The 12458-nt window shown below is 33.9% G+C and overlaps 2 protein-coding genes across 2 annotated transcripts in view; both read left to right on the top strand.

Moving 5' to 3' along the window:
* Positions 1-1983, top strand: part of LOC136039961 (protein ecdysoneless homolog) — a 114983-nt gene extending 113000 nt beyond the window's left edge. The window contains exon 11 of the mRNA XM_065723985.1: positions 1952-1983. Coding sequence (XP_065580057.1) covers positions 1952-1968 — 17 coding nt within the window. The 3' untranslated portion in view covers positions 1969-1983. The remainder of the gene's footprint in view (positions 1-1951) is intronic.
* Positions 1984-2223: 240 nt separating this feature from the next.
* LOC136039960 (sulfoquinovosidase-like) overlaps positions 2224-12458 on the top strand; it is a 56826-nt gene continuing 46591 nt past the window's right edge. Inside the window, exons 1-3 of the mRNA XM_065723983.1 lie at positions 2224-2533; positions 7465-7657; positions 11482-11626. Coding sequence (XP_065580055.1) covers positions 2291-2533; positions 7465-7657; positions 11482-11626 — 581 coding nt within the window. The 5' untranslated portion in view covers positions 2224-2290. The remainder of the gene's footprint in view (positions 2534-7464; positions 7658-11481; positions 11627-12458) is intronic.

Raw genomic sequence — 12458 nt, 5'->3', positions numbered from 1 at the left:
TTAAAATACATACTTCTCTTATAAATGGGCCAATGAAATTGTGAGACACACCTTTTGGTTTTGGGCAAAATGAGATCTAGTTTCTAAAATCAAAACTTTTTCCGGCGTATGAATTTCGTTCAGGACCGTTTGTACGTCTGTAGTAAAAAAAAATAAACAAAAAAAACTAAAAAGAAAAAAACTAAAAAAGAAAAAAAAGGAAGATTCTCCAAGGCTACCATATAAGTCCATATGATTATGTTTGGGGGAGAGGAAGGGACAACATTTTGTAGGAGACCAGATTTTAAAAAAAGTACACTAATTTTGTAAAACTGTAATCAACTGTAAAAGAAATCGTAACAATCTCGCGACGTTTTTGCAGGGGGAAGGTGTTAAGAGCTTAACCCTGCGTGATCCCTCTCTCACTAAAATTTAACTGATAATTTGACTTGCTGTTTTGGCACGAATCTAGATATTAATAATTTTCTTTTTTTTTCAAGCGTTAAACTACCAACAAAAAATAATTTGCACCTGAAAAAAACTAAAACAGAACCTAAAAAAAAGAAAAAAAAAGAAAACAGAAAAAAATAAAAAGAAAAAAACTAAAAAAAGAAAAAAAGAAAAAAATAAAACAACTAAAAATAAAGGAAAAAACTAAAAAAAAGTGTGCTAGAATAGCATGGTTGAACGCGGGTTCTGAGAAGACATTCGCCGTATTGAAAACAGCACTCGAAATGATAAAATACAAAACATGTGTCAAACTTCGTGTTGGATGTGAGTGGCCTGAAAACAAGCCTCTAGTGTTGTCACTAAAGTACATCACCATGACATTGTAAACCTTGTGAGGACTTCAATGCAAAAGTTGGAATGATCCATTTTAGGCAAGCAGTGGCTTTGTAAAATGAGCAACAATGGAATTTTAGATAAGTATCAAAATATCTATTTTGACGAACAAGAGATGTAGCTATTCCCTCAAAGAAGTTAGTTTGATCATGAACAAAGGAAACTCTCTGTTTTTTCTCCTCACAATCGTAGAATTTTAGAGTGCCTCATTTTATTTGTCATAGAGTTTACAAGTTTTTGTGCTTTATCAAATTTGGCACTCTTCCAACTCTGAACAAAATTCCAAGTGCGTGTCTGTCGTTTGTCAATTTTCTTAAATTACTAGTTACTTCAATTGCAATTTCTCAATTGAACAATACAAACAATATAGTAGACAACCCTCTACTCGGGGGTAAAAACGTGATTTGAACGATATTCGATACCTATATAATTTAAAAACAAGCAAAGTGCCGGAAGTCTATCAGGCATGGCTGCTCGAATACTTTAAAAATATATTCTTAAGTTGTCCTAGAATTTACACTATTGCTGCTTAGGTGTAGAGAATGCGATTTTTCTGCAGAGAGAAAATTCATATAACTAGCAGGTGTATTTGAAGCAAGATATGTTCTATGATGTTCAGGAGGGAAAATTATGTGTTTACCTGTGCTCAAATCACTTTTGACATTTATGTATGGCCACTGAAAAGACTATTTTATATCAGTGAATCCTATTCGTATTTTCTTATAATATATTTCTATATTATCCAATGATACGAAACATTTCAAAAGAAAATAAAAAAAATTTCTAATGATACCAAAAAATACGAATAATTTCGTTTTAATATATTTCTATCTATCTAATGTATATTATTTTTGGGTTCTATAAAGAAATTATCTTCCCTCTGTGAGGAAGTAAGTGATTTATGTTTTCTCTGGGCTAGTGACCCATGTTTTCCCCCATCTTTACTCGGTAAAATGCCTTTCGGGGAATAATATAGTGTATTATTGTATATGTATATTCTATCATGAATAAGTGACTTCTTTTTAAGTTCAATTGTTTTTTGGAAGGAGTTCAACCATATTTTCTAGATCATAAGAAAATAAATGTAGTTTAGGGTTTAGTCCCAAAATTAATTTGTTTATTATTCCAGGCTTGCATACTTGTTAACTGGATATCCTGTATTTCTTTATATTGTGACATTCAATTGGCCGGATGTATGGAAATAGCTAAGCCTTCGTCTTTTTCAAAATTTATATATTATTCAAACTCCAAAAGGTACGAGTTTGTGAATTGTTAGATTTCTTTATATTTTTTTACAATTCGTGATGTTTGTTTAATAAAAAGAAATTGTGTCGTAAGAGAGGCACCGGTGCAAATAATCTGTATAGATAACTTGGGGAAAAGAAGACAATTTCGTTTTTATTCTTATCAGTTCTTTACCTGTCAAAATTGGACAAAGTTCTGTGAGTAGTTCAGTTCAATCCTCAAGATGGTGTTTTTAGTTTTCCTGCTTATTTCATTATTTCATTGGAAGCAATGCGAGGGACTAAGTACAACTCCTGTCATTTTCGTCGGACGAGGGGATTTCACCCACTTCCAAAGTGGGGGAAATTTTTTGTTGAATGACACTATTCTTATGCAGTGTAAAATAGAGGAATACGTAGTAACTAGAAATGAAACTGGTATCTTGGTATTGACTGGAACAGCTCCAAGCTGTGAAAATAATCCAATGGTAAGCGTTTCCTATTTATTTATTTATCCAAACAAAATCATAATAAATAACGACGAGGACTACAATGCCCTTCAATAATACAAAAGTAAAACGATGGGGATCTAATCAAAGATAGTACATTTTTGACCTTAACTGAATATTATAGCTATAACCTATATCCGAGGACCGTCCACAGTAAACTTACAATAAAGTTTGATCATTGTAACAAATAACTAGTTTAATTTCCATAAACATGATTTATTTATTTATTATATGTACAATAAATTTATATATTATATTTCTATATATTTTCAAATTTAAAACTTAATAACGTTAGCATTTAATTTTAGTTTTAATGATCGCATTTTATTTTAAATTTTACTTTATTTTTATATGTGTTCTGCTTAGAAGTACCCTTGGATATGTGGCCAAAACAGTCATTTATAGAAAAAATATCACTATCTTAGATTAATTCCTAGTTGTTTTACCTTTTTTTGTTTGAAAAAAAAATTTATGTTGGCTATGAGAGGAGGATCTACAGTCTTATTCATTTTTCAAATTGAAATCAGTCTGTATGACTTCACGTGAAAGGAGCTATGAACTATAATATTTCCTTTCTAAGTCTTCCAGCTCACCCCCCTTTCCGCCCTTGAAAAATTTGATGACCTTCCTTTTAAAAAGGGTGAAACCTATATTTTTTTTATACAAAGGTGGCTTTCAAGGAATAGCCTACAAATGTTTCCTTTATGTAGGATAGACTAGAGCAATGTTAACGGGTGGAATCTGTCAACGTGTGACGGAGTATCCACAACACATTACTGCTGAAATAATTATTCTTTTAAGTTTATTCTTAAGGTTTGAGCATAGCCAGGATTTAGTTTAATAGGAAATGAGGGGTTCAACTTTGGTAAATATTTTCAGTCTCGATAGGTATAAAATAATCTTTCTGTGAACAAGACTGTGAAGTAGAAATGAACTAAAAAGCATCCCGATGTTCATAGACAGCAATGGAAGGTAAAGAGTGATCCCTGTAAATAGAAAACAGACATATTCTTTGTCCTTCGTAGCTTGGAAGCTCACTATCTGTTTTCTAGATTATGTGCACCCTTTTTTGTATGGTGAATCCAAGCAGCCTTTTACTTGGGTGAATCTGGGGAGATGATCTATGGTTTACGTCAAAAAATAGCTGAGAATGGAACTTTGATAGCAGCAATCTTGTTCCTTATTTAAAAATGGCTAAAGAGCTTAACAAGTCCTTTCTCAGTTTAGTGGATCATAGTTGGATTTAGTGAAGAAAGCAACTTGACTTACTTCCTTTGACTTAAAGCTTACTTTGTCTTTACTTTGACTTAAAGACAAAGTAGTAATAAAATACTAGATGAAGGGTCACTAGTACATACAGGAAGCAGATGTAATCTAAAATTGTACTAGAAGAAGTCTAAAGCATTCCGAGGTGCGTCCACTGCTTGAATTGGTGGAGCAGCTAAAAAAAAATTAGCAGAAAGCATCCGTACATCATTATTTATATGAATGAAATCGCTGGATTTTCAACAATCGTCTCAAGATCTATGATTAAGCTAATGCCCCATTTTCCACAGTTAAACAACTTCATTTTATGCATAGTCACTCCACAAGATTCGGTTATAAGCTTTTGCTTTCTGAAGAATCAGTCTCTGAACAAACCGTTGCTGCGGAGGCATAACTTAAAGCATGGAAAGACACTATTTCAACAAAAGGGGGTTGAGTTTCATACGGTCCTAAGGCTGTTGGATTACAAACCTGTTATTCCTACTGAAAAAAAATCAAAAACGTGCATTAATCTAAAGGTTTATGTCTACTCTAAATGTACAATACTCCAAATTCACTTAGCAAGCCTCAGTCAAGACAAGAACTGTCTATCCACTACAGCAGAGACAACAGGCCGAGAAGAAAAAGCTGCAATAACCCTTCCTCCTTCAGACAAAGCTGAAAAAAGGAAAGGCAATCAGTAAAAATTTAATCAGTAACCTTGCTTTTTCCCCAAGAAATTAAAATTTCTGAAGATTAAAGCTCAGTTTAAATTACCCAAGGAGTGCAAAAATGTAGAAATACCACGTTTAAGCCCTAAGATAAACCTCGGCTATTTCTGAGAAAACTTTTTCGGAAAAGTGCCTAAACAAAGTGGAAAAGGAAACTAAATGCTGTCCTACACTTTCATCGTAACTACCTTAGCACCAGAAGCGCTAGGCAAAATTGTCGTATTCGTTTTTTACTTGACCTTTTGACATAGTAAATTTCATCCAACAGGAACAAAATTTTGCCAACAGGTCTTCAAGACAAATGGCTTTAAACTGGCGTTTCGTTCGTTTTTCTATCTATCATACATTCAGTGCCGCAAAAAGCGATTTTTTCCAATTTTTCTATTATATCCCCAAAGTGGAGCTATCTAAAATCAAATAATGCATAAAGGATGGATTTAATACTAAGCTGAAGGATTTTTCTTTTGATAAACATTATACTCCTGAAGTAAGAGCTTATAGGCAACTAATAGATTTCTTTAATAAAACGTCTTCACACTCCACGGTTGATGAACATCAAATTAGTGCGACTGAATATCTTTTTGAATAAAAGAAGTTTTTCTTAGCTTGTTAAAAAAGGTAAGGAGTATACAAGAAATTCAACACTAATTTGTCTCCAATAATTGGTTCATAACATTGATTTGTATAAAATAATTCAAAAAAGATGATTTTCACCATTTGGTGTTTTCCATCAACCAGTGGTTAGAAAAAAAGATCAACAATTTTTTGCATTGCCTACAGATATATCCAAGTATTAATGACAAGAATTAAGGGAGCGTAATGGTACTACAACAAAATTGCCACAGTAGGGAAGAGATTATTATGTATCAAAAAAAAAAAAATGAATGAGGATCCAAATTGCATGTTTCTTTTTTGCCATTTGATTCCTCTTTCATATCGAAATATTAATTTTAATGTTTTGAATTGTCCAATGATGTAAATAAATCCTAAGATCTGCTCTAGGCTACGCTAAAAAGTTGCTGTACATGAGGCATTAAAATTCTTCTTTCGGCAGTAAGTTAATAGACTCCTAAAAGAATAGATATTAATCTCAATTAGAGATAACCCTACCTTAATAGACCTTAGTTCTAACTGTGTCTCCTGAAGCACAAAGGCTATCAAGAAGGAGCCGCCAGTATTCCCTCGGGTCTGCTGCTGCAATCATGGTCTCCCGCTCGGATACAACAGAGGTGTGCAAGCTGCTTAAACGCCTCTGGTAGGTCTGCTGCAGTTTTTTTGGGGTCTTCCCTTGCTACGATTTCCTGGTGGTTGTCAGTGTAAAGTGGCTTTAGAATGTGTCCTAAGTATCCAGCTTTTGACTCTGATGACGTCGATTACTAGAGTTTTTCATGTCATTTCACGGATGGACTGGTTTGTCATCTTTTGTGGCCAGTTTATCGTTTACTGTTTTCCCCTAAACCAGCTCATATATAAGTGGTCGTTTTTTAAACTTAGGAGGAGGGAGGATTGACTAACATTGAAGTTGAAAGTTCAAGTGGTCCGCGAAGAGTCAAAAGTGGTCAGAGGGTAACAAGCCCTTCTATAACGTCCTTCCCTCCCCTCAAACACATTTGATGAAAATTTTTAGATATTCATGTTGTTCAAAATAGTCGAAAGGTCAAATAACTGTGCCTCAGAGAGTTACATGTTTCCCCAAATCCCTTGGAGTAAGGACTGTAACTTTTTCAAGTCACCAATTTTTCACTTATGGGGGTTTATTGTTAGGAAATACAAACATGCTTGATCCTGTATCTCCAAAGAGGCTTAATTTTAGGAGGAAATTTCAGATGATATTGACAGGGATATCACAGCACATGCATTCTGGTTCAGTATGGGTCGTGTTTGGCTCTTTATTCGCTCTTTAGCAGCAATCAAATAATATGATAAAATGAAAAAAAAAATTCTTGTTGGATCCAAGGGTATAGCTTACGGGGTTTCTTTAGAATTTAAAAATCTAATAGTTTACAATTGTAAATAATCCTGTTGCATCCAGGGAGAAGTTGTAAATGGACCCTTGATTCCACAGTTAAGGGGATTGAGCCTTTCAATCATCTAGAAAGAGAAAACCATACACAGAATATACAACAGAAAAATTCAAAGTAATCTTTCATTTATGACTGAAGACCGAACATCTTTCCTTTAATGAAACTTTACTATAGATAAACTGAAACCTGACACTTTTATCACTGGGGAAACATTTTGTTTTGCTGTATTTCCAAGGCTCGCTATTTTGAAATATAGAGGACTGATATTATTTCTAAGAACTGACCTCTTTTAGATCACATTACTTCTAAGATATAACTAAGGCCCCAACATTGTTCAAATTGTGCTGATGCTGTTTGTAGTTATATGGGGTGTCCTTCACTAGCGAATAGGAGGCGTTATTCTTTTAGCACATGCTGGTTTTCTCAGAAAATTTATGCATTTGCTCTGCCAAAATTTCCTTTTGATAGATAGCACGATCGAGATTTCAGCTTCGCCCATAGCAACAAAAGCTTAGAAAATAGATGCTCCACACACCTGGAAGGAGTCTGAAATAATCTTGTCAATCGTTTAAAAATGGCATCTTTAAAAGTTTGTATAAACAACAAACAGCCAGTAAAGGTTCTATAAATATTGTATTAGCGTCTACGCCTACTCATATTTCTTGTTGCCTTTATTTGTTCATTCCATTTATTATTTCTTTATTCATTCATTTTTCTTTATTCTTTTTTTCTTCCTTCTTTTTCTTAATTGTAGTTTACTTATTTTTTGTCTTTCAGTCCTTTGTTTTTTTAAGTGGGGATAAGTGACTGGTTTTGCTGTCTAGCTTTTATTGTTTTGAATAAACTTTTTGAGTTTATTACACTTTGTTGGCTTACGAATTCTTCATAATATATTTATTATATTTTATAGGTAACTGTAACTTATGAAGAGGGGTTAAACAAAGCAATCGAATTAAGTGCCAAAGCTGCTGACGATGGAAACTGGAACCGGATTTGGTTTAGTTTTGAAAAATCTTCCCCCGAAGAAGTTATTTACGGTGGAGGAGAGCAGTTCACTCTAAATTTGGCTGGAAGGAATTGGCCGATCTGGGTCAGAGAGCAAGGTATATAATCATTGCATAAAACTTAAACCCAAAATGTTGTATTTTTAAATTTAAAGAGTAAGGTCCGGGTCTTTATTTAAAATAAAGATCCGGACCGATACTCTTTGAAAACGGGATTGCAGTGTGCTAATTTTGGGACTCAAAGGGAATTAAAGTCAGGATAATTGTAGCTTGCTAATTCCAGTACCCTAAGAAATTCAACAAATTGAATTTCAGTTCTGACGATTTTTTAACTGGGTTCTTAGCGGTGGGGCTAACATTTTTCTAGGCTAACAGTTAGGGCTAACAGTTAGAGCAACACGTGGGCTATTTTGTTTCCCACGTAAATATTTTGTTCTTATGGCTGTTTACTTCTAGCTTTTTGGATGAGACGGGGGTTGGATATATTTCTTAATTGAATATTTGTTCCTTGTTTTTACCATCTGTATTATTGACTTATGCTTTCCTTGCAAAACAATTTTTGTAAGCAATGATATCACCTAGAGTATCTATATTATTTCAGGGATTTTTCTGGGCACAGAAATTTGCATTTTGCTGCTTTAATTTTAGGTATGTAGAGGTCTGGCCCAGATACTGATGAAGCACCAACTTTTTTCGTTTTACTGAGAACAATCTGCCATGCCTGAAATCAGGCACGTACGCAGCCCCCCCCCCCCCCGAAATTTTGTGAGATGCTTAATTTCGCCATGGTTTCTTGGGATTTCTGGCAAAACTTGAACATTTATTAAGAATCTAGATACATGTGTGAAGCCCTTTTTGGGGGATTTTACAGCATGCAATTATCCGGTCAAGTCAAGCCCAATTATTAACCCATTTTCTGTCTAACTTTTTACCCTTTTTGAAGTAATTAGCAATTGTACTGTTATTTTTTTTGTAAAGAGAATTTGCTTTCCACAGCAAAATAGAATTATCCTTGATATTAGGGCGTCTATCCCCCCTTTTCAGGATAAAGTACAGCTTTTAACGGATAAATTTTGGAAACTAACATTTTTCATTAAATCTACGTTTTTGCGATAGAAGAACTACCCCCCACAGCACCAGTATTGCACTGTTAACCCTAAAATGTCCCTTTCAGTGGGATATAATAGATTAATCACTGGTTCTAAATCGCTATGAACATAACCTGAGCCCAAAACGTACTTTTGAGGCTTCAGTCCTCTTCCCCCCATCCGCTACACTACATATTAAAGTTAATCTGTATTTTCCGATATACTTGCTGTTTGCATTACTAAATAAAAAAAAGTACTACTTTATATCTGCTGTTTCGAAGGTTCTTAGCCCCCCCCCCCTGTGTACGTGCCTAAAATAATTCCTGCCTACGTGCCAGCCTGAAATGTTGCCAAAAAGGTGCTTACTGGATGTTGCTGATGAGGTCTGGCAAATCAGGATTGTTATTTTTTTTATTATAATTGGGCTCTTTCTTTCAGTATTCAATGGATTATGTCCTGACTTTTTATATGGAGGTGAGCGATTAGTACATACTATATCTAAAACAATCTCTTAAAAAATATCATCAGAGTCGCTAAAAAGTAGTTGAATAAGTTTGTCAATGTCTTACGGAACTTCGCTGGGCTCATCCTGTGTCATAAGGGCTATCCAGTCTCGAGATACTCTCAACCATGCTCAAGAGAGTATCCAAAAGTGAGTTATCTACATGCCCGCGGGGTTTTATCTCACCCCCATCTTCCCTCACAATGGCTATAGGATTTTTTGTTCATGGTGTCTTGATTTCGACGATTCTTATTTTTTTAAGTTTTTTTGGTGATGATGAATCTTTATTGACCTAGAATAAAAAGAATATTTTAATATTCATTTATGTTACCCTCATATTCTATGAAAACGAAGGAAAATAGAATGCATAGAGAGAAATAATATTTAGCAATATTAAAAATAAATAAAAGTAGTAGTAGTAGTAGTAATAGGAGTAGTAGTAATAGTAGGAGTAGTATTAGCAGTAGTAGTAGTAGTAGTATTGTTACTAGTAGTAGTGCTATTAGTAGTATTAATTGTAGGAGTAGTAATAGTAGTAGTAGTAGTAGAATTAGTAATACAAGTAGAACCAAGTAAAAATAGTCATAAAATATGTCGAACTTAAACATAATAGAAATTACCCAACAAGGGCTCAAGTTAAAAAAAAAGGGGGCTCAAGTTAAAAGCTGTTGTCGGAAAACACAAAAGATTTTCTAGCCTTTAGAATCCTTAATTGAAGTTAGCCTCGCTGTAGTTTGTAATAATTGCTCTTTCTAGGTTTGAGTTATATTCATTGCTATTTTTGTCCCTTTTGGGTCTTTCTACATTTCCTTGCGTAAGTATCTTTTTCTATTAGATCCTATCCTACCCAGCATTTATGTATGGTTAAGTAACAAAATACAAAAGTAACAAAATACATGTAACAATATAGCAAAAAGTGTGATATGTAGCCAGGCTGTAAAAATGGCGTATATTGGACAGTAAACTGATATTTTCGGGGGATATTGAGGTTGGGGCTAGGGACGCAAGTAGAGGTCTTATGGGAAAGAGTAGGGCTAAACCATAAGACACTATCTATATACGTGTTATCAAATTTCATACCTGCAATGTCTTAGGAATAGAAATTAATGGCTTTAAGAGATGGTAAGGAGGCAGGTAGTACTAGTCCTATTTAAGATATTGTTTGATTTTGTGATATCATTTTTAATTGCGTTGTTGTTGTTGTTACGTAAACGGAAACACAGGGCTCAAATTAAAAGTTGTTAACGGAAAACACAAAGGATGTTCTGGTCTTTAGAATTACTAGTCAAAATTAGCCCCACTGTTGTTTGTAGAGATTGGTCTTTCTATGTTTAACTTAATTATTCATTGTATTTTTTTTTTTCCAATTGTTATGCATTGATAGTAATTTCTATTATGTTTAAGTTCGACATATTTTATGACTATTTTTACTTGGTTCTACTTGTATTACTAATTCTACTACTACTACTACTATTACTACTCCTACAATTAATACTACTAATAGCACTACTACTAGTAACAATACTACTATATATATTTTTTTTTATTTCAGGAGAAACAAGACGTATTCTATAAAACCGTGAGACTTAGTGTTGGACCAAGAAATATTTCCCTTTTATCTTCAAAGTTGCTTTATGCTTCGAAATTTACCTTCGTTTAATGTCCTTTAAGATAGTAAAAACCTTACTTAAAGTGTATTTTAAAAATTAAATGTCTTTCTCCAAAAATCCCTAAAAAATTATCTCTTAAAAAAAATGGAATGACAGTAATGAATTTTTGGATAATAATTTCAAATAATTTTTAAAGCCTCTTCAGAAAAGTTTTATTTGTTTGTGATCTCTCCGGTCCCCTCCACCCAGGTAAGCTAATGGATGACCCAATGTTTTCGTTCTTGTGGCGAAAAATTCTTTCAAATCTGGACCTAAAAGTGTAATTTTTGAAGTCCCCTCGCCCAAACTTTTACCTAATAAGATATCTCATGACCGTCGCTAATAGTTCATGCAAAAGTATGCTGGTATGAGGCCCAGAGTACCTCAATAATCAAGTAATGTGCTGCTTAAAAGTAGTTATCTAAAATTACCATTTATTTTTTTTGCATAGCTCTGTTAATAAACTAATGCACTACGACGTCGCAGTATCACTGATAAAACTAAATTTTGAAGAATTCTTTTTTGAGAATTGAAAACTGATTGTGTGTCCTAAAATTCTCAATCGATAATACTTTGAGCTTTTAAGAATAAAATTGTTGTTTTGTCTCAAATAATGACTTATTGTCTATTTTGGTTTTTACAGGAAAACTAAACTTAATACTGAGTTCAAAACTTGTATTTCAGGAGTTGGTCGTGACCCTGATAATCCAATTACTGGAATCATGGATGCTGCTGAGCCTGGTAGTGGGGGAGCTTATCACACAACTTATTACCCCCTACCTACATTTTTGACATCAGGAGGCTTTGCATTCGTTGGAAGTATGAATAAGTAGGTTTTAACTGTGGTTTTTTATATAAAACACTAATTTCTAGATCCAATATGAGTAAGCATCAAGCAATTTTTCTGGTAGATGTCTTCTCCAGAAAAGAAAAATCAAGGGGGAAACGATCTTTTTCTTCCAGCTCGTTAATTTTTACGGCTACGTAATAAGCCATTTTAGCTATAACAGTTATTGTTTAAGGCTGATTCACAATGACAGCTTACTACGAAAATATTAACTAGCGCTAATTTGAGCCGATCAGAAAATTCAGCGAAAAATGTTATTCGTTAAAATAGGTGATAGGCCAAATAAGCCTAAAATAATCAAAATATCTACATTGGTAAATTCTTACTGTAAATGGGTCCTTACGCCATCGGTTGCTTGACGGTTATTTTGCCTGATGATTTTTCCTGATGATGATTCCTTAATTGGGCGGTAAGCCCTTGCGTACCGCCCAACTTACCAAAATAAAAGGAAAGAAGATGAGGGTTAGGTTTGACCACTGTCGGATAGGAAAATTTCAGGGGGATAATTCAAAGGACATCTGTTCTGAAAATATACATGGTACTCCTTATAATTAGTAATTCTGCTTACTGACCTGATTCCAGAATAGAAATAACCATTATAACTAACTAAATAAGTTGTATTTTAACTTTTTCACAACCAAGCCCGTCTTTATCAATCAAACTGGACAAAAATATATATGATTTCTTACCAAAAAGGCAGACTCTGAAAAAGTTCAAAGAAACCTTTGAAAAAGAATAGGAAAAATCTGTTGAAAGCGGAACTACACGGTCTCACATTGCAGAGCAACCTGACAAAAGGCTTCCCGAACGGACC

The sequence above is a fragment of the Artemia franciscana genome, chromosome 20 (assembly GCF_032884065.1).
Source record: "Artemia franciscana chromosome 20, ASM3288406v1, whole genome shotgun sequence".
NCBI lineage: Eukaryota > Metazoa > Arthropoda > Branchiopoda > Anostraca > Artemiidae > Artemia > Artemia franciscana.
Note: the sequence above shows the minus strand (reverse complement) of the source record. Positions and strands in the feature narration are given on the sequence as shown.